This window comes from Nannobrachium achirus (assembly GCF_963921795.1).
Source record: "Nannobrachium achirus genome assembly, chromosome: 16".
Lineage (NCBI taxonomy): Eukaryota > Metazoa > Chordata > Actinopteri > Myctophiformes > Myctophidae > Nannobrachium > Nannobrachium achirus.
In genome coordinates this window covers 52,296,028-52,317,786 of record NC_137823.1, presented here as the reverse complement: position 1 = coordinate 52,317,786, position 21,759 = coordinate 52,296,028, and the positions used below count along the sequence as shown (strand labels likewise).

At 41.1% G+C, this 21,759-nt stretch overlaps 3 protein-coding genes across 4 annotated transcripts in view; 1 reads left to right on the top strand and 2 right to left on the bottom strand.

Annotated features, from left to right (window-relative positions):
- The window catches only part of cUnh1orf198 (chromosome Un C1orf198 homolog), a 387,053-nt gene that overhangs the window by 43,402 nt on the left and 321,892 nt on the right, over positions 1-21,759 (top strand). The gene's annotated exons all lie outside the window — the stretch shown is intronic.
- plgrkt (plasminogen receptor, C-terminal lysine transmembrane protein) lies at positions 202-3,834 on the bottom strand. Its single transcript, XM_080744570.1, has 5 exons — positions 3,716-3,834; positions 3,274-3,375; positions 2,537-2,667; positions 2,323-2,432; positions 202-2,048 (listed from the first exon to the last, which is right to left on the bottom strand). The coding sequence occupies exons 2-5, from the start codon at positions 3,352-3,354 to the stop codon at positions 1,918-1,920; spliced, it is 453 nt and encodes a 150-aa protein (XP_080600696.1). The 5' UTR covers positions 3,355-3,375; positions 3,716-3,834; the 3' UTR covers positions 202-1,917.
- Positions 7,490-15,404, bottom strand: LOC308300391 (tetratricopeptide repeat protein 13-like). Of its 2 annotated transcripts, none has more exons than XM_080744210.1 (9): positions 15,316-15,404; positions 14,687-14,770; positions 14,426-14,510; positions 12,253-12,359; positions 11,799-11,934; positions 10,496-10,575; positions 9,565-9,643; positions 8,865-8,944; positions 7,490-7,929 (listed from the first exon to the last, which is right to left on the bottom strand). In XM_080744210.1, exons 1-9 carry the CDS (start codon positions 15,366-15,368, stop codon positions 7,815-7,817), a joined length of 819 nt encoding a protein of 272 aa, XP_080600336.1. In that variant the 5' UTR covers positions 15,369-15,404; the 3' UTR covers positions 7,490-7,814. The 2 variants fall into 2 exon arrangements, with proteins under 2 accessions (XP_080600336.1, XP_080600335.1); XM_080744209.1 differs by having other exon boundaries at positions 7,493-7,929; positions 12,253-12,362.

Genomic DNA, 21,759 nt, shown 5'->3' with positions numbered 1-21,759 from the left:
TGACATTTTCTGTACACCTTCATGGTCCTCCAAGCAACTGCTGATTTTGGTGACCCCTGGCCTTTCCTATGACAATGACCTCCACCTGCACTCAACATTTTAATCTCAAAATGAAACGTGCTGCACCAGAGAATGAAACTTACTGCAGTTTGAATTGCACAAAATGTACTGTATCTCAAAATGAAAGGGTAAACATAAGGATTAAAGATAAAAGTAAACTTTATTATCCATTAAATTGCATAACATTGAAATTTGCCTTTGGCACTCTGGCATACAATATACAACGGCCCATGAAACACAAGTAATAAATAAAAAACAAAATGCCATGAGACATGCTCAGAGCATTCGGTGTCAGCGAGCACTGAGCATACACCCCCCCAGCACGCACGCACGACACGCACACACACACTCTCACTCTCTCACCAATTCTAGGCACTAATGATGATAATCTTTTACTTTTTATTTCCAGACCCACTAGTGACGCACAAGGCATGGCAATGTTGGATGATTCAAACCACATTGGTTCAGTTGGGTGTAGCTAGTGAGGTTAAGACCCTAAATATAGTCTTCTTGTTCCCCTCACACACTAATAACTCAATGGATTTAATACTCCACTGAACATTGCAATCATAGAACTAGCGATCACAAAAACGAATAGATCTAGCCATGTGACTGCCATGGTCTGAAAAAAACTGAATGCTTTGACTTAGGACAAAATTGAAATAAATAAGTGACTGTTGTTTTCCATATGAAATTAATATTTAATAAATTAACTAAATTATACGAATATCAGTGCAGTTTGATATTTTCTTTACAATGGGATAGCGAGGTTCATGCAGCTCGACTTGGATGGATGACTGAAAACTATGATGGCTAAATTACACCGTCATACGATTTTGTCCCGCGGCAGAAATCAACAAGCTCACGTCACAATAGTGCATTCACAAATAGTGATTTTTAGTATTCTAATTATTCGACCTCAAAGTATTTTCGAATAGTCGAATATCCCACTTCACCTCTGGGACAACTAGATCTTATTTTATTGTTGTTTGGGACACAATCAACACAATCCTGAGTTATTTTTTGTATTCAATCTGTGTTTTGAGATATTTTAGTATTTCAGCTGTGCTAGTGATGCATTTTGCATCATATGATGCCTTTTGCATCATCATGCTGCATCATATGATGCAAAACGCATCATTAGCACAGCTGAAATACAAAAATATCTCAAATATTGATTGTTGATTGTGTCCCAAACAACAATAAAATAAGATCTGGTTGTACCAGAGGTGAAGTGGCCCTTTAAAGGAGCTATAGTCAACTTTTTCATTGTAGGGCCGACACTTTGTTTACATCCTAGTCTATAGACTAGAATGTAAACAAAGTGTCGGTCTGACAATGGCCAAAATGATTATTTTATCATTATTTTACGCTTTTTGTGGTCATTTTTGAATAGAAACACATATATGAAGCTTTTTTATTTATAAAATATTTTCGAAACATTTTTATTTTAGCATCCGTTTTTCAAGAAAAGGTTGACTATAGCTCCTTTAAGTAAGCAAAAGGCAAACATTGTGAAAATAGCCGATCTACATGCTCACAAAGCCTCGCAGCGCGAGGCGTTGTGAGCATGTAGATCTGCTATTTTCACAATATTTATCTGCGGAACCAAGTCACATTAAATGTAATACCTGCAACTCATTCTTATGACTTCCTATCTAGCCAAGCTTTATAAACTATATATTTTAAGAGAGAGAAAAAGCGAGTACTCGAATACTTGACTTCGGTGAACAACGTCGAATAGTGACTTTGATATTCGATATTCGCACGCTGACTTTGGCTAAGTCCGTGAGTCAGCAAGTCAACGGTTTGGAATTTGGCCAGTCACCCCCCCAACACGCACACACGACATTTGTCTCATTTGTCAAAGAGGGTGCTGCTGAGGTTGCTTTTGACTCTGCGTTCCTTCTCAATGCTCTCGAAAGTTGGTGTCCCGTGTGGCAGGCCCAAACGGTCACGCTCTGTGGCCATGATTCCTTCAGCCTCCCCTAGACACAATGAAATAAATTAATTATCCCTTCTATCCCTGATTGACAAATAGCAAGTCTGTGAAGCCAACGATTAAGGTTTTTTGTGTAAATAATTTATTTTCACTAATAATAGGCCCTACTAAAATGGGTCATTGCCAATGGCTGCATTTTTGTGGGATTCGATCAACATTAATTTAAATTTGCAAATGAGTAAAAATCACTTTATACATGTTGCAGTTAATGCTGCAGTTAAAAATGGGTGAAACATTTGTCAGAGAAGAAAGGAGCTTACCTCTCATGCGGTAGATCAAAGTTCCATAGGCCATGTCTATCTGATAGGCCAATACAAAACCAAGAGGAACTATGGGGGCAAACAGACCCGGTCTTCTCTTCTTAATGGCACTAACGGGAGGGAAAGAAAATAAATTCACTGTGTGTACACGCACGTGTGTATGAGTGGTATTTGGTATATGAATATCAGCGCTATTTGTATTAGTGTGGCGCACCCCGCAGTGAGTCCTAGAGTTGCCAACGCGAAGAAAGTGCCAAAGTAATTGAGGAACTCTCGGGACCAGGCGATCTGCATAGCCATCTGCCTCTCTCTCATTTGGTTCTGCATCAAGATCTGACGTTCCATCTACACACACACATGGATGGAAGAATATTATGTGCTAAAAGTAATACGGCATAACACTTGGGGCCAATAGGAAAGATGTGAATAATAAGTACAGTACAGGTCATTACAGCATCTGCTGAGGAAAAATCCAAACAGTTTTCTAAACACGATTGTTATCATACCAGGCAAACTCACTGGCATACAAAGTCCTACAAACCAAGTGCTGACAAGTACTGATCAGAAGATGGTTACATTATATGGCCCCACACCAGATACAGCTGCTACACATGCTTATTAACACACAGAGGAAAAGATAGAACATTGATGACATACTACTTTATACAGACATTTGACAGATTCTTTTATTTTTTTATAGCCAATCTATGCTCGTAGATGTGCTATTTTCAAAAGATTTTTAAACATTTGAAAACTTGAAATGGGACATTCTGCATTATGAGTACTTTCTACTTTTGGTACTTTAAGTACATTTTGATATTGAATTCCGGACTTTTACTTGTAATAGAGTATTTCTACAATTTGCATTGATACCTTTACTTTAGTTTTACTCTAGTAAAACATTTGATTACTTTTTCCACCACTGACTGACTGACTGACTGACTGACTCACCTGCAGCCGTGCATTGTGAAGCATGAACTCCTGCTGCTTCTTGAAGTTATCATCCATGGATTTGGACAACATGAAGCCCATGGTGACTCTGTTGCTGTTGGACTAAAGAGACAGCACAGAGCACATACATGCATAGTATACATATATTATTTACATTATTGTAATGTGCAGCCACCATTCACATGTCAACTCTCCTGTTTTCCCGGGAATCTCTAGTATTTTATCTCCCGCTTAAACATTTTCAAATAAATCTCCGCATTTTAAACTTTTAAACCTATGAAGAAAAGATTGGCAATGAGAAAATAAATGTCAAATCCCAGTGTTGACAGATATGCTACAACGAGGAAGCCTACGTTTAGTTTTGAGTTTGACTGGTAAATCAAAACAGTTTATGTCACTTCATATCAGCGAACGAAGGGGCTAGTACTGTAGGCTACTTTACCTAATGTATTTTGTATGTAGATAAACTACAGCTATGTTAAGTACAATAAGGTAGTTATATTGCTCAAGCTAACAGGCTTAGCTGCCAAAGTTCCAAGGACATGCTTCTGATCAAAACACGCACGCAAATACATAAGCACCGCCCAATTAAAAGCAAAACGCTGTTTCATTGGTCAAGCAGTCTGACAGAGGACAGGTCAGCGTTCAATCTGGATGCAAGTAAGCTTGCGTCATCAGGCAGAAATCCTGGTCTCAGTGAGATCCGGTCTAGAACCCGCCTACTGTATCCGGTAGTGTTTTAACCCATACACACAGGCACACACCGTTTCCACATCTGCTCTAGACCCAAACCGGATCAGTTACCTGCAGAGCGAATTGATCCCTGTCTAGTGAATGACAAACTTGCTATATATAGAGCATCGCAGCAGAAGTGGATTCCTGGGGTCACTTAATATTCCCCATTCATTTGCGCCATAGACTTTTACAAAAATATTTATAACAAGTATGTTAAGCCTCGAACCAAGCCATCCAGGATGGAGGTGAATCATGACCATATAACCTTTTTTTCTATGAAAAGAACATTTTGAAAATCGCTAAACAAAGGGTAGTTATTAAATGTAGTATATCAAATAATGTAATATTAAAATATGTTTTCACATAGGATCAAAGGTTATATGATCATGATTCACCTCCATCCTGGATGGCTTGGTTCGAGGCTTAACATAATTGGTATAAATATTTTTGTAAAAGTCTATGGCGAAAATGAATGGGGAATATTAAGTGAGCCCAGGAATCCACTTCCGCTGCGATGCTCTATAGCCTAATTCTTGGAAGATTAACATTTCAACCAAACTTCAGAAAGATAAATAACGTTTGTCCAGAACATACTAGATATTTATTCTAGATGCTTTCATTGTATGTGCCTACTAGCCAACTATTCTATCACTCACACACACACACACACACACACACACACACACACACACACACACACACACACACACACACACACACACACACACACACACACACACACACACACACACACACACACACACACAATAAAGACCACAGAATTATTAAATTCACCAACCAGTTTTATTGACCGCTTAACATTCCCATTCAATAAAAAATACCTTCCTTCAAGTTTTAGACTTCAAGATGGGAGGTCGACTCCTTTGTTTTAAAAGGCCCAACCTAGCTCTTAAAAATGATTGACCCGGTGCAAAAAGTAAAAATGAAGAAGACAGACAATGAAAAATACAATAAACCAGATTCCAAGTCAGCGCAATCAAAAATATGGGTGGGCAAAGGGAAAGTGAATAACAGCAGTTCTTCCCAAAGGGGTCAAAGTTGTCAGTTTTTCTTCGAAAAAGGACCCTGTGTCAGGGCAATAACACAAAACAATTCCCTTCCGTCTCTTTTTGACAAACAAAGCTAAATTGGCTTATTGGACATCGTTTTGGGAACAATAACATAAGATTTGATATTCATGGGAGCATAAACCCCAAATATTTAAACAAGCATATGAACTATTCAGAACACCATGTGCATTTAAATGTATAGCCATAGTTTTTAATGCATGACAGAGGAATTCTGGTAAGATCATCTAAACTCTAAATATCTCCGTAGGCGTAGACCAGAACAATTAGTCTACTTTCTTTGAACTTTTTGGTGGATAATATCCACAAAACATAAGTATTGGCTTAATGCATAACTGCACCTGTACCTCAACCTGAAAGGCTGCAACGTTCTGTAACATTTTAACAAACAGATGAAGTGAGTGTTCCTCTGTTTCACTATGAAACAGATGGAGAAAAAACGAATCTAAAATCAATTGGGTCAGATTAATTTAAAAACAGATGTGAAATTCCAAAGGGAAAAAAAAGAGGAAAGAAAAGCAAATATTGTAAAAGTCACAGACACTGTTCAAAGCAAACCATTGGAATGCTGCAACTCACTAAACCACAAGGAATCCTCTCCGACGACGACACATCAGAGATTTCGAGGACACACTCGCCGAATTTGTCACAGCTGTTAGCAACTCTAAAATACACAGAACTACTGGAAGAGAATGTCATAAGCTGCGGCTAGCATTTTATTTTTAGGCACTAGCAACATAAAAATTGCATCTTTTAGGACTGATGCATCTACTGACAAAAAACTACTGGTCAGATGACCTTTACAATCTAAAGGTTGAGATATTTGACATGTCATAAAATCTCACATCTCCATAATCTTTCAAAAATCATGTTGATTTTTTTTAAGAGGGGAAAATAAAATAGAACTGAGGCAAGGGAGCAGGCAGTTTAAATCCAAGGATTTCCCTGGCTCATTAGAAGTTTAACCCTAATACCACAGAGGTCTGCCTCAATGGATCTTTTTGCATCAGCCTTGGGCTGATTCATGTACACATGAATCATCCCTTTTTCCCCATACCTCGTCTCGGGCAACTAAGCCATGCAGTCATTAAAGGCAGACTAATGCCTGATTTATACTTGGTAGCACACCAAAAATGGCAGGTCTACAAGCTCACAACGTTGCAGTGTGATGTATTGCAGACCGTGTTGTAGATCTCCCATTTTTTTATGCATGACACCCATGCACAGAAGTATAATTCCGGCTTAAGCACCTACAAAAAAATCTATTTGGGTGGCTCTCAATGTGCCCAATATTCTCTATAAAATATAACTTCTGAAATCTCTGAGGTCTGTTCTTCAAGAAGATTCCTTGTTTAACGAGTTCAGCAGCAAACCCATCTCATACCAACCTGCAATTAGTAGTCAATTTAAAACTGCGAGGGTCAACACTCCCCAAAGACTGCTTGTTTTCAGTTTTTCTTTATATTGTTCAAGTATTCCAAGTGGAATAGAGTAGCCCTGAAGTTTTCTTTTTTCTTCTTATTATTTCTCTTTTGTCTATAGCATTAAAATCTTGTCCCTTTACTCTGCTGATAGACTGGATTGTGTGTGTGTGTGTGTGTGTGTGTGTGTGTGTGTGTGTGTGTGTGTGTGTGTGTGTGTGTGTGTGTGTGTGTGTGTGTGTGTGTGTGTGTGTGTGTGTGTGTGTGTGTGTGTGTGTGTGTAAATTCGTTGGCCATGTTGAGGAGGTAAAGTGCCAATTAGAATTGTGAATATTCACAAGATATCCACCACCTAAGTCTCTTTTGGCAAGGGTCGTGAAATCCATATTCTAAAGCCCAATTCATACTTCATCACAGAGTATACAATACATTTTGCTTAACCTTTAGCATCTGTGTTTGTTGCACTGACGAGTGCAACAAACCCAGATATTAAAAGGTAGGCTTCAGCTCAGTGTGACTTAGATTGTTCATGTGAATATTTTAAGGGATGAAAGTTGTGCTTTGTGGTTTGGAGTGTGGCCTACGGGCAGAGAAAGAGAGACGGGGTGATGGGATCCCTTCTGCAACCCAAACCAACTAGCAGTCAGTTTCGACATTCACATCACTGCCATACAGTGGATATTAAAGCATAGCGTCGCTCAAATGTTCACCAGTGTGGTGTAATGCCTCATTCACACTACAGATATATAGTTGAACGTTTAGCTTGGTAATTCAATGTAATCTCAATGGAAACCAGCTTTAAAGCTTTCAAAGCTTTGCTTGGAGCGTCTCCTGTATCTTTAAAGCTGGTTTCCATTGAGATTACATTGAATTACCAAGCTAAACGTTCAACTATATATCTGTAGTGTGAATGAGGCATTAGGGTAATTAACTTTGGATGGAAGATTGGATAGGCTATATGCTATCCAGCTAAGTTCCACCGCGGTTTTGGCAAGTAAAAAAGATCACACCCTTATACTCTAAAAATAATGATTTTAATTTGCCTCCAAAGTATATTGTTTGGTGGTCAAAACTACTAATGTGGCAATGTGATATGTCATTTATACCCCAGGGTCTAGGAAGACTCCCCCAAAAGTGGCACTAAGATTATCTAGGGTTCATTGAAAGAAATACGTTTTGGGTAACCCGGTCCACATTGGTTTGAGCTGCAGAAGGAGAGCGTCTCTCGTTTCTATCCAGTGTTAAAGAAGCTCCTTTTAAGACTTCCATGGACAGACTCTGTCCCACAGAGGTTATGTTAGGACTGCTTCGGACAATGCGAGGTGGAGTCTGTGTTGAGGACCTCTATCATGGTTCTGGACGAAGGGAAGGTCTCTGCTACAGATGGAAGACTCTGGTACCAGCTTGGTAAACTGCAGAGGGAGAAAAAGAGAAAGATGATTAAAGAACAATCGAACACTAAAACCACTTTATGAAGTATATATCATTCATGAACTTAACAATCTAGTGAATCATGTATACTTCATATTTGTAGAAATTGATTCTGGTCCAAAATATAGGGTGTTTATTACAAAGGTGGATTTCTCCCTGTTTATGGCATAAATCACAATAGTCCTGCAGACAATGTGTTGAAAAAGTATGAGTACTCAGTACTGTCCAACATCATTTTTTGTGGCAGAGGCTCTGAATCAGTGGCTTTTTCAATCAAACCAAAAAGCCACATGGTGGAGGATGAATCTATCGTGTAAACAGAGACTTTCTTCTTCTTTTTTTTCCAACTGCTGCGGAATCTATGCACTTGATTATTGAAACTCAATTGCCTTCACAAAATCTTCAGGTCACAGAATTTGCGTCTGTTAAATGCTACTGCCCAGGTAGCTCAGTAGTTAGCGCACTCGCCGTACGACCACAAGGTCATGGGTTCGATCCCGGGCACCACCAACTCAGCGTATGAGTAGCACGGCTTGGGTGTGCCGGTGCACTCCACCTCAGCAATAACATCTCCCTGAGGTCTAGCGCAATGTGAAACAGGGATAAAGCCTCAGCCTGATACCAACTTTAAATCCAGCAATAACTAGAACTGCACTCTGTGGAGGTGCCAACTTGCACCACAAGTAGACCATGTATGGCCTAATTGTGCGCCAGCAGCATCACCAGCAATGCTGGTCCCTCATTGGCTGTTAATGATGACATTGCCAGAAATGCTGGTCCCTGATTGGGCTACGGGCTTCACAAACAACTACCTAACTACCTACGCAGCCGAGCGCAGTACTTGCACGCTCTGCTGGCGCAAGTAATAATTATAAATATAATATTAAAAACACAAGCCAAAACCCTATGTTCTCACCTCTTGAGGTTCATCCAGCTCTTGGCCGTTTTACTGAAGCCATCTGGACTTGGCGTGGTCATGGCTTCAAAGTCCACAAGCTGAAATCCATGGCAAATGATTGGGTGTTAATAAGTTCTTGTAGTCACAGTCACATGCACATCTTAATCCATTTAGGTCTAGAATTATTTAACTATTGAAAAATAGCAGATATACAAGCTCACAGCACTGCACCGAGTCCCGCGCTGTGAGCTTGTAGATATGCTATTTTTGAAAAAGTCGTGAAAATGTGTGTAAATCTTTGAATATATGTATATTTAAAGCGAAAGCGAACCCTAACTCAAATTTTGCTTCTGGGTGGTCCCTGGAACTAAATATTTTGAGATAGGGGTCCGTGGCCAAATAAATATAATTTTGGGGGTCCTTCACATGAAAATGTTTGAGAACCACTGACACAGAAACATAGGTTTTTCAAAAAACCTTAGGTTTCAAAACACACTTATAGAATCGTGTCAAAATTCAAATGTTCACGATTTTAAAAAAAATAGCAGATCTACAAGCTTGCAGTGCGGCACCGATGTGAGCTTGTAGATCTGCTATTTTTAATAGTTAAAGCATAAAATAATAATACGCAATATTGCGTATCCGGTCTAAATGGCTTTGTGAAAAACTAATGTCAACATTATAGAGGGCCTGTGTTGATTGTTTTAATTTATTTTACCTTTCCTTTAGGGATCCTGCCAATGACCTCCTTACCACTGGCCATTAGCGCCCCCATCACCACAGAGTATGCCACCACACTGGAGACAAACACAGAGGAGGGGGAGAAACACAAGATCAGGACAATGGTTTCTCATCTCTTTGCCAACATCACATTGTCGCTGTCAAGCGGAAACCCTTTGTCTCCAAAAATGTTACTTTTCATTAAACAGAAAACAGAACCTTGAATCTCTCTATCCGAGATTTCGGGGGAGAATGTAGAACCATGTGCTGTGGGTGCAATATTTGGGGTATTCCCCTCATTACCTCAAGGGAAAAGTTCTGGAAGATCTGGAGTCCTTTCTTCCTATATTTACATAGGATACGCTTTCCTTTCATTCCAGATTAAAATACTGTGGGAGGTCTGGTGGTGTGAATATATGTGTTGGGACGGGAGTTTTGTTTGGCATACTGTGCAATAATCCTACCTGTATGGTTAAGTGGACTGAGGTGTTTGTTTGTTTTGTTCTGGTTCTGTCTTTTTAGCTTTTTGTATGTTTTTGTCTTTTTGTTCTTGATTTTTTTTTTTTTTTCTTTTCTTCTTTTCGTTTGGGGGGAGAAAATAATACATAATTAAAATGTATATTGTGATAATGGGGATCTATGAAGCATTGTAAAAATATTTTGTTGAATCATACAATGAATGATTGTTAAAAACCCAATAAACAAATGTAAACCCCCCCCCCCCCCCCCCCCTCAACAAAAAAAAGTTAGTAGTTATATTTAGTCACAAACACTTTTTTAATACCTCCCATTGGTTAAATATTTATAAAATCCAGAGACTTCAACATGGCATCCATTTTGGGCGTGTCCCTATAGGCCAAACTTCGATATCTGAATAGGGTTCATAGTATTCCAAATAATACCTGCAGGCCATTTGAACTCGTCCTTACCTGGATCCTCTGGAGAGAGGCATCAGGTTGCAAAAGTAGTAAACCAGTGAGAGGATCAGGTTACATACAGCATCTGCATCCTGAATGACAAGAAAAGACGTGTGCCGTTTGGTTATTTTCTACCCAGTTGGGGTGCAACAGTTAGTTGAATTAATGAATTATAAGAATTATCGATAGCCGTTCTACAAGATCAAGTAGCGAGAATAATTGTTAATAAAGATAATTGATAGTTGCAGCGCTACTTGCCAGGTCTCTATTCCAGATAAGTAAACAAGAGGTTACAGAAAATGAAAGCGTTTAACAATTCTGCCAATATACTGTATATATTCAGGATGTAGTCACTTTGCTAATTCAGAATGATGCTTTGCAATTCAGAGTAGGGGTGGGCGATATGGAAAAATACAATATCACAATATTCTTCCAAGCGGTATCAAGATACACAATCTTATCGAGATTCTTTTTCATGTTGGTTAACCACCTACAAAGTAACAAAAACAAAAATAAAAAGATCCTTTTGGGAGGTCTAAATTGACCCTTACAAGTATGTAACTCTGTCAGAGTTAAGGGGAGACCTTGACATTGTAAAGTTTGAGAACATCTGATTTAGACCAAAATGCAGATTTAAATTAATTCGGCAATGAATCACTGTATTAAGAATTCAACAGGATTTTTTTTATAAGTCTCCCTTCATTGTATCACAATATATACGATATCTCTGAAAAGGCATATCGTGGAGACATTGTATCGTCTCAACGATATTTATCACCATAATCGCCCACCCCTAATTCAGAGTGATGCTAATAACGTAAAGACATGAGGATACAAGGGAGCTCTCAGGACTTTAAATGACACCGAAGCCAAACAGAGGGACATGATGAATACTTCTACTTTGCATATTCCCTCAGAGTGACAGAAACATACTGTGTGGTTCCAATGCCAGAGAAAGGCACATTATAATGTCTGGTCGTGACGATAATAGAGGTTATTGTTCAGTGCCATCGCGCAGCAGAGCAACAACAGGGATTGAATGACACTGTAAAATATACAGCCCAACAATGGAAGCAAAGAACACAAGTGGCTTGGCTGACAATACCCGCACAGTTAACAAACAAGAGACCTGGAAAAGCAGAAAAGAGGAGAGGAAGAGAAAGAAGCAGAGAGAGGAGGACAAGGACAAAAAAAAAGAAGAAAGCAGGAAAAGGGGCCTGGCTAAAGAAAGAAATAACAGAAGGAGGAAAAGAAAGAAATTGTAAAGGGAAGAGTTTATGGTGAAAGAAATAAAGTTTAAGAAAGCTGTTCATACCCCCAGTTCAGTGGACAGCATGAGGGCCTTTCCTTTAGCAGTGAGGTCTTTGTAGATGGCTTCTATCTCTGACTGATACTGCTGGGTCCTCTCTTCTGTGGTCTGGGTCTCCACTGAAAAAAGCATGTTCCCCACCCTAACACACACGGACACAACATATTTCCATGAATTCAGGTGTACAGACTGTTTGGGAAACAGAAGGTCCCCAGTTTCCCTGTCTGAGCAAGACACTTAATCCCTAACTGATAATACTAATAACATGCACACTGCTCCTAATAGTTTGTTTTTTAGGGTAATCAAAGTCTGCAAGTCTGAGTGTAGACATTGGGACACGGCCAATGTGTTGCTTTTAAAAGACACAAGTGAGAGTGTGAGACCCATTGAATAAATTCCTATGGTCAAATTAAATCAAAGGTTGAAGCTAATTAGAAACATATGGAGGAGCGGAGCTCACCGGTCTCCAGTGATGGTGATGGTGAAACCGTCGTACTCTTTTCCGGGGTCCTTCAGGCTGGGCACCTTGGAGTTGACCGTGAAGCCGTCCCTGGTTTTACTGTTGAACTGCTTCAAGAAACAAACGCATGCAAAACACACAGAGCTCATGGGTTTTCACTGGTGCACTGTTGGAGATTTGTGAGAACACAGTGCAAAGATACTCCTAACTCCAATTTACACAACACACCTCACCCATTATAACCTGATCAAACTACAAAATTATCAGCCTGGGTGCCAGCCTGTTCGCTCCGTTCCGCGATTTGTCTCTCTGCATCACAGTCTGGAAATGATTCAGTTGACTCGTATTTCTGAGCGTCCGTTGTGACGTAGGCGACATCGTTGCTGATTGGATGTCGTTCCAACGAATCAGAGTAGGGTTAGGGTAGCTAAGTCATCAGCCAGCCAATACACACTGGTGTATTTGTCTCGCCCCGCACCACAGACCAATCGGAAGCCACGGTGGCTGGAAAGACGCGTTCTATGTCCCACCTTCCCTTGGCGATACGAGGCTTTCCAGACTGTGATGCGGAGAGACAAAACAAATCGCGGAACGAAGCAAATATTTAAAATAATAGTCAATGTTTTAATATTACATTCTTAGTGCTAAATATTCTTCATTTTGCGTATCCATCATCGTTAGTTTAAGTATGTATACTGTTCCAAAAAGGTAAATCAATGTTGAATATGTTCCTTGTATAAGTGAGAGATGGGGAATAAACTAAAGCTATGAGTTGACATCCCACCCCAACCCTTGCTTATTACCCTGCCCCAAGTCCCACTTTAACTCCACTGACACCACTGGATCCTTCTATCAGCCAGTGACCCTGCCCTAGTCAAAAAATCCTTTAGGATTCCGATAGAAAAATCCTATAGAAAATCCTTTAGGATTCCGATAGAAAAATCCTTTAGAAAATCCTATAGGATATCTTCTTATAGTATTAGAAAATCCTTTAGAAAATCCCATTAAGAATCCTATAAGAATCCTTCACAGTTTTGGAACAGATCCTATTGGATATTTTCTTATAGGATAATAATCCTTTAGAAAATCCCATTAAGAATCCTATAAGAATCCTTTACAGTTTTGGAACAGATCCTATTGGATATTTTCTTATAGGATAGGTGCCTTGCCTGGCTGCCACCTACCAACAGGGGGTGGTGTTGTGCTGACTGATTTATCAGGCTATCAGTGTTAAGACATACAGTATTAGATTTGACATTATCATTGACATCTTGAGTGAGATTCGAACTTACGACCTCCCGTGCTTGAATCCTGCCCTGATCCTCTGCACCACAGCTCCTGTTAGCAAGGATTGGTTTTTGGTCCTATTTGACATTTTATAGGATCCAATAGGATTTCCCCTACACAAATCCTATTGGATTTTTTCTTATAGGATTATTATCCTATAAGAAAATATCCAATAGGATCTGTTCCAAAACTGTAAAGGATTCTTATAGGATTCTTAATGGGATTTTCTAAAGGATTTTTCTATCCTATTGGATTTTTTTCTTATAGGATTATTATCCTATAAGAAAATATCCAATAGGATCTGTTCCAAAACTGTAAAGGATTCTTATAGGATTCTTAATGGGATTTTCTAAAGGATTTTTCTATCAGAAATCCTACAGTTCCAATAAAATCCTATTGGAACTTTGAAAAATCCTATTGGATTTCCAAAGTTAGATATAACCCAATAGGATCCTATTGGAACTTTACAAAATCCAATTGGATTTTGCAAAGTTCCAATAGGATCCTATTGGACTTTACAGAGTTAGATATAACCCAATAGGATCCTATTGGAACTTTGCAAAATCCAATAGGATTTTGCAAAGTTCCAATAGGATCCTATTGGACTTTCCAAAGTTAGATATAACCCAATAGGATCCTATTGGAAATTTGCAAAATCCTATTGGATTTTCTAAAGTACCGATAGAATCCTATAGGACTGTATTGGAAATTTGTGAAAAACCAATAAGATCCTATAGGATTTTCAAAATCCTATAGGATTATATTGGAAATTTCGAAGATCCTATAGGATTTTTTGACTAGGGAGATGACCCTTGTGAGACGAGAGATCTTTTATAATTCATCTACACAGTGTAGACATGCAGCAGTCATCATTACCCACCCCTACCTTCATTATAGGAAGCAGATCCTCCACTTTATTAACATTCTCTAGAGCCTGCCGCACCTCCAGCAGACCTCTGGGATTGTATGCCCTGAGAGAGAGAGGATGAAAAACATACACTGGTTAAAACAACATTTAAATCATAAATGGACCTTTACATTCTGAATACCTTACATGCACCCTCACGTATAGTGTGCAGGTTAAACATGCAATTAACTTCAGTAAAATTAAGGACAAATTATGTTGACATCATGTGTTGTAACCCACCCGTGGTACACCAGTATTCTGTCTTTGATGAAGTTGAGGATATTGTCAAAGTAGGCCAGGTACCTGATGTTGATGATCTGTCCCCTGAACACAGAAACAAAGACAGAATGAAGACCTGCTATTTATGCACTGTAAACGTCTGATGCAAGCTTAGTGGAACGTCAACATAACTTGCCAAATCACACATTAACGAGACTAATAGGAACAGGGATTATATGGAACTCTCCAATAAGATACAGTAGAAAAGGTTTAACTCAATGAAAAATTAGAACAGACACATTTTCATTAACTAATTCAACTTTAACCTGTGTTATTCACAAGTCTCAGTAAATAAACATAAAAAACATGGCAGTCATTTTAGAGAAAACATAACAATATCAACACACTGAACGTCGCTGATCATTTGCTGAACTCTAAGCGCCACCAATGTAAATCCAGAGTTAGATGTTCAATGGAAAAATGGGGTTTAGGGTGTCATTACACCACAGATGTATTAAGCCCTGAAAATCACCAGAACCATTCAATACTGAACCGAGTACAATGTGTATTTTTGTTACCTTGCTAAATTATCCTACAATACTGGACATTGTAGTATAGTGGTGGAGCAATGAGTCTAGTTCCCAGGTTACCTTATGAGGTTGATATGATTGTTAAAGCCTCGACTGAGACTCCTGGCAGGCATCTGGTCTAACCACAGAACTGGCTGGTCAGGATCCGCAATCCTATGCGCACACAGTAAAAAATAACAAATATTTTATTCTGGTAAATACAGGGTTCCCACACATTTTTACCAATTAATTTCCAAAACTTTTCCAGAATATTTAACCCAATTTCCAGGACCATATAACAATAATTCAGCTCCATAACAAGTCGCTTACCCCTATGCACAATGCCCAAAGACAGGCAGTGTATGCCAGTGGTTCTCAACCTTTTCAGGCTGTGACCCCCGAAATAATCATATTTTAACTGGGGACACGGCACCCTGACGAGGACTAGTTGAGGAATTTTGTATAACACGTTTCTATTGTGAAAATAGCTGATCTACAAGCTCACAACGAGCTTGTAGATGTGCTATTTTCGGCAAAGAGCGTTGGTGTAGAGGGGGGAAAAAAGAGCAGACCAAGTACAGAGTAAAAGGTCAAGTTGAACAAGTATTAAGGGTTCAAGTGGTTAAATATCTGAAAACACGAATTGACATGTAATGAATCCAAAACACACTGACGATTGTGCTGTCAAACAATGAAACTATATGGAATCTATGAACAGGTTGTGGGGGTCCCTGCTTCATCTCTCTCTGCTAAGGGGTCCCTGCTTAAAACCCCGGATTTTTAATCGTTCAACACAGGAGCCAAACAAACACTATAGCAATGATTACTGTCACAATATAGAGCTATTTAACACTGTTACTGAACACTCTATAGCAATGATTACTGTCACAATATAGAGAGAGCTATTTGATTGAAACTTGCTAAATGAAACTAAATGAATATACAGCACAAGCAGCATTCCCCTAATGTAAAAAAAGGGAGGAAAAAACAAAATGCTGACATTGATGTGACTTCTAAATAATAGGACTTGTTTCGCATTGGGTTCAGCCGTCTTTTCATCTCAGTGAGTTGAGAATGGAAACACTGCCCTCATGTGGATTCTTTCATATCACACTGTAACACTGTTACTGAACAAACAAGAATGATTCCTGTAGAGCCGTTTAACACTGTTACTGATTGATTGAAGGCTTTATTAGAAGTTTGCATAGGAAAATGTACAGATTCATGACGGTACAGTTCACTGGTACAAGGTCTACTAAAAGGAGATCCATGAAAAGACTAAGCTTAACTGAACAAGCACTCTATAGCAATGACTACTGTGGAGCAGTTTAACCCTGTTAGTGAACACACATACTGATTCCTACCTGCAGCAGCAGTGAGTGGTTGACTTCCTGGTCAGGTGACTCACTGGGGGGGAATTCCTTGGCTACAGCGCCGTCTGTTGATGGGGACCTACTGTTTTATTTTCACCAGCCTCTACCTGGCTCCAGGGGGTTGGGGGGGCAGCGGCCGCTTCGCGGCCGCAGCCAGAGCACGCAGTCCGGCTTGGGTGCCCTCCGAGACCTCGGTGTCTGAGTCTGGAGCTCTGTGAAAAAAAAGAAAAAAAGCCAGCTGCTGAGCGGGCGTGCGTGCGTGCGTGCGTGCGTGCTTGCGTGCGTTCAGTGCAATGTGAATGCATGTGACCAATTGATAGGAAGATAGATAGATACGTAATAAACATGAACTAAAAGGAGATCCCAGTAATGTTTTTGGCTTATTTCCACAGGGAAGTCATTCATGAATGAACGAATTGTTGATATAGGACTGTCATAGGTACAGTGTCATTGACAGTACAGTTCACTGGTACAAGGTCAACTAAAAGGTGATCCTAGAAAAGACTAAGTCAGGGGGAAACAATTTAAAAAATAAAACAATAAAAACAGCCGATCTACAAGGCTGCATGTGGATCAGCTGTTTTGGGTAAATGTGGGTTATTTATCTAATGCAGTATTGATCCCTTTATCGAGTGATTGATTGAAGACAGTACAGTACAGTTCACTGGTACAAGCTCAACTAAAAGGAGCTTTATTTATTCTCTGTCTCCACACCAGGCCCAACTGCGCCCCGCCCCTGACTGATAAATTGCGACCGTCAGGTCGCAGTTACTATCGAAACCTCGACCAGCTGTCTGTCTGTCCGTCCGTCACACTTTTGCCCTGCTCATATCTCTGCAACCGCTGCCCCGATCCGCGCCAAATTTGGCACACACAGTCCTTGCCTGCCAAACTACGATTCTCACATGGCCCTCCTCTTGTAGCGCCACCATGAGGCCAAAACTCATTCTGGACACTACTCCTACAGATTTTGCCCTGAAATCACACAAATCGCTACGCAGTCAGTATATATTAGGGAGTCTTACTGGTTTAATTATTTATTTATTTCCCGACTATGTTTCCTTTTATTTATTTATTTATTTCCCGACTGTTTCCGAGACTGATTATTTATGTAATTAATTATTTATTTATTTCCGCCCCTGGACTCCGCCCCCCCCAGGCGTCTGCCTATCGGCTGGGCTTTAAAGAGCCATAACTCCGGTTTGCAGCGTGCTACCGTCTCCAAACTCGCTGTCTGGCTTCTCGTGTTACTGGTATTAAATACCACATACAAGCTCACGGAAGCTCCATCCAACTTCTGCGCAATGCATTATGGGATGTTGGAAAGTTGTGGATACTAGCAACAGAGTATTTAAATAAATAAATATGCGTGCGTGCGTGCGTGCGTGCGTGCGTGCGTGCGTGCGTGCGTAATTACTGCCTCCTCGTTAAGAACCCCACACATTTAGGCAAATTCTTTCTTCCTTCCTTCCTTCCTTCCTTCCTTCCTTCCTTCCTGTAAATGAGGCCGCATGACAAGCGTTCTCGTCACCGCGCTGACGTGGTAATTACACGCAAATACAAGGGGGTGGAGTCGAAATTAACGAGTGGGCGTGGTTCAACTACAAGCTCACAACACGTCGCATCAAGACGCGTTGTGCTATTAACGAGTGGGCGTGGTTTCTGTGGGCGTCGCACGCATTAATTATGTAAATTAAGCCGACTTATGCAAATGGGGGCGGGGCATGGTTTGGAATGCGTGTGGGCGTGGTGCGTGCGTGTGCACCTCAATTAATTAATTAATTAACTGCCTCCTCGTTAAGAACCCCGTAAATTTAGGCAAATCCTTCCTTCCTTCCTTCATACCTACCTACCTACCTACCTACCTACCTACCTACCTACCTACCTTCCTTCCTTCCTTCCTTTCTTCCTTCCTTCCTTCCTTCCTTCCTTCCTTCCTTCCTTCCTTCCTTCATAAATAAATAAATAAATAAATAAATATGTTAATGAGGGGCGTGGTCTGCGTTAATTATGCTAATGAGCAAAAAAAAAGGAAATGAGGGGCGTGGTCTGCACCGGTCTGCGCAAAATTATGTTAATTATGTAAATGAGGCTGCATTAATTATGCAAATGAGGTTGGGGCGTGGTCTGCATTAATTATGTAAATGAAGCCGACTTATGCAAATGAGGGGGGGCGGGGCGTGCGTGCGTGCGTGTGTGTGCGCGCGCGCCTCAATTAATTAATTAATTAGCTGCCTCCTCGTTAAGAACCTCGCAAAATGAACTGGGAGGAGCTTAGTTCAATTATAAAAAAATAAAAACAGCGCGTAAAAAATGCAGACGGCCGTATGTAAATGAAGGGGAGGATCTTAGTCGACATATGCAAATTGGGGGCGGGGCGTGGTTTGGAAATGTGTGTGGGCGTGGTGCGCATACATTATGCTCGCATACATTATGCTAATGAGGGCGTTAAGGTTGGTTTCCCAGCGCGTAAAAAAAGCAGACGACCGTATGTAAATGAAGGGGAGGAGCTTAGTCGACTTTAAAAAATTGGGGGCGGTGCATGGTTTGGAAATGCGTGTGGGTGTGGTCCGCATAAATTATGCTAATGAGGCTGTTAAGTGGCGTTTCCCAGCGCGTAAAAAATGCAGGCGGCCGTATGTAAATGAAGGGGAGGAGCTTAGTCGACATATGCAAATTGGGGGCGGGGCGTGGTTTGGAAATGTGTGTGGGCGTGGTGCGCATACATTATGCTCGCATACATTATGCTAATGAGGGCGTTAAGGTTGGTTTCCCAGCGCGTAAAAAAGCAGACGACCGTATGTAAATGAAGGGGAGGAGCTTAGTCGACTTTAAAAAATTGGGGGCGGTGCATGGTTTGGAAATGCGTGTGGGTGTGGTCCGCATAAATTATGCTAATGAGGCTGTTAAGTGGCGTTTCCCAGCGCGTAAAAAATGCAGGCGGCCGTATGTAAATGAAGGGGAGGAGCTTAGTCGACATATGCAAATTGGGGGCGGGGCGTGGTTTGGAAATGTGTGTGGGCGTGGTGCGCATACATTATGCTCGCATACATTATGCTAATGAGGGCGTTAAGGTAGGTTTCCCAGCGCGTAAAAAAAGCAGACGACCGTATGTAAATGAAGGGGAGGAGCTTAGTCGACTTTAAAAAATTGGGGGCGGTGCATGGTTTGGAAATGCGTGTGGGTGTGGTCCGCATAAATTATGCTAATGAGGCTGTTAAGTGGCGTTTCCCAGCGCGTAAAAAATGCAGGTGGCCGTATGTAAATGAAGGGGAGGAGCTTAGTCGACATATGCAAATTGGGGGCGGGGCGTGGTTTGGAAATGTGTGTGGGCGTGGTGCGCATACATTATGCTCGCATACATTATGCTAATGAGGGCGTTAAGGTTGGTTTCCCAGCGCGTAAAAAAAGCAGACGACTGTATGTAAATGAAGGGGAGGAGCTTAGTCGACTTTAAAAAATTGGGGGCGGTGCATGGTTTGGAAATGTGTGTGGGTGTGGTCCGCATAAATTATGCTAATGAGGCTGTTAAGTGGCGTTTCCCAGCGCGTAAAAAATGCAGGCGGCCGTATGTAAATGAAGGGGAGGAGCTTAGTCGACATATGCAAATTGGGGGCGGGGCGTGGTTTGGAAATGTGTGTGGGCGTGGTGCGCATACATTATGCTCGCATACATTATGCTAATGAGGGCGTTAAGGTAGGTTTCCCAGCGCGTAAAAAAAGCAGACGACCGTATGTAAATGAAGGGGAGGAGCTTAGTCGACTTAAAAAAATTGGGGGCGGTGCATGGTTTGGAAATGCGTGTGGGTGTGGTCCGCATAAATTATGCTAATGAGGCTGTTAAGTGGCGTTTCCCAGCGCGTAAAAAATGCAGGCGGCCGTATGTAAATGAAGGGGAGGAGCTTAGTTGGCATATGAAAATTTGGGGCGGGGCGTGGTTTGGAAATGCGTGTGGGCGTGGTGCGCATACATTATGCTCGCATACATTATGCTAATGAGGGCGTTAAGGTTGGTTTCCCAGCGCGTAAAAAAAGCAGACGACTGTATGTAAATGAAGGGGAGGAGCTTAGTCGACTTTAAAAAATTGGGGGCGGTGCATGGTTTGGAAATGTGTGTGGGTGTGGTCCGCATAAATTATGCTAATGAGGCTGTTAAGTGGCGTTTCCCAGCGCGTAAAAAATGCAGGCGGCCGTATGTAAATGAAGGGGAGGAGCTTAGTCGACATATGCAAATTGGGGGCGGGGCGTGGTTTGGAAATGTGTGTGGGCGTGGTGCGCATACATTATGCTCGCATACATTATGCTAATGAGGGCGTTAAGGTAGGTTTCCCAGCGCGTAAAAAAAGCAGACGACCGTATGTAAATGAAGGGGAGGAGCTTAGTCGACTTAAAAAAATTGGGGGCGGTGCATGGTTTGGAAATGCGTGTGGGTGTGGTCCGCATAAATTATGCTAATGAGGCTGTTAAGTGGCGTTTCCCAGCGCGTAAAAAATGCAGGCGGCCGTATGTAAATGAAGGGGAGGAGCTTAGTTGGCATATGAAAATTTGGGGCGGGGCGTGGTTTGGAAATGCGTGTGGGCGTGGTGCGCATACATTATGCTCGCATACATTATGCTAATGAGGGCCCACGTCTGACACGCAAAGATGGTTTCGGCTCCCGAAAGTCGTAGAGAAAAACGGACACCAGATCCTCGACCGGCTCGTCGCGCTGAAGACGGGAGTATAAGTTTCGTCACCAACGGAGCTACGGTTCCGTCAATCGCTTAGGGTTTGACTTTCAGCAGTTACGACCCGTTAGCGCGCTCTCACTCCAAGGCGATAAGACGCTAGAACTCGGTTCTGAGATATGTCGTAGAGCGCGTCTCTGAGATATGTCGTAGAGCGCGTCGAGACGAACGTAGACAAGAACAATTAGTCTACTTTCTTTGAACTTTTTGGTGGATAATATCCACACTAAAAAAAAACGTAAGTATTGGCTTAATGCATAACTGCACCTGTACCTTAACCTGAAAGGCTGCAACGTTCTGTAACATTTTAAACAAAAAACAGATGAAGTGAGTGTTCCTCTGTTTCACTATGAAACAGATGGAGAAAAAACTAATCTAAAATCAATTGGGTCAGATTAATTTAAAAACAGATGTGAAATTCCAAAGG

Coding starts and splice junctions, on each gene's coding strand:
- plgrkt (XM_080744570.1), bottom strand. CDS start 3,354: ATGGGCTTCATGTTGTCCAAATCCATGGATGATAACTTCAAGAAGCAG. Junction 2,433..2,536: donor ACTCTAGGACTCACTGCGGG/GTGCGCCACACT, acceptor CCCTCCCGTTAG/TGCCATTAAGAAGAGAAGAC. Junction 2,049..2,322: donor TTTGATCTACCGCATGAGAG/GTAAGCTCCTTT, acceptor CATTGTGTCTAG/GGGAGGCTGAAGGAATCATG.
- LOC308300391 (XM_080744209.1), bottom strand. CDS start 15,368: ATGCCTGCCAGGAGTCTCAGTCGAGGCTTTAACAATCATATCAACCTC. Junction 14,511..14,686: donor AGAATACTGGTGTACCACGG/GTGGGTTACAAC, acceptor TCTCTCTCTCAG/GGCATACAATCCCAGAGGTC. Junction 7,930..8,864: donor AGCTGGATGAACCTCAAGAG/GTGAGAACATAG, acceptor CTCCCTCTGCAG/TTTACCAAGCTGGTACCAGA.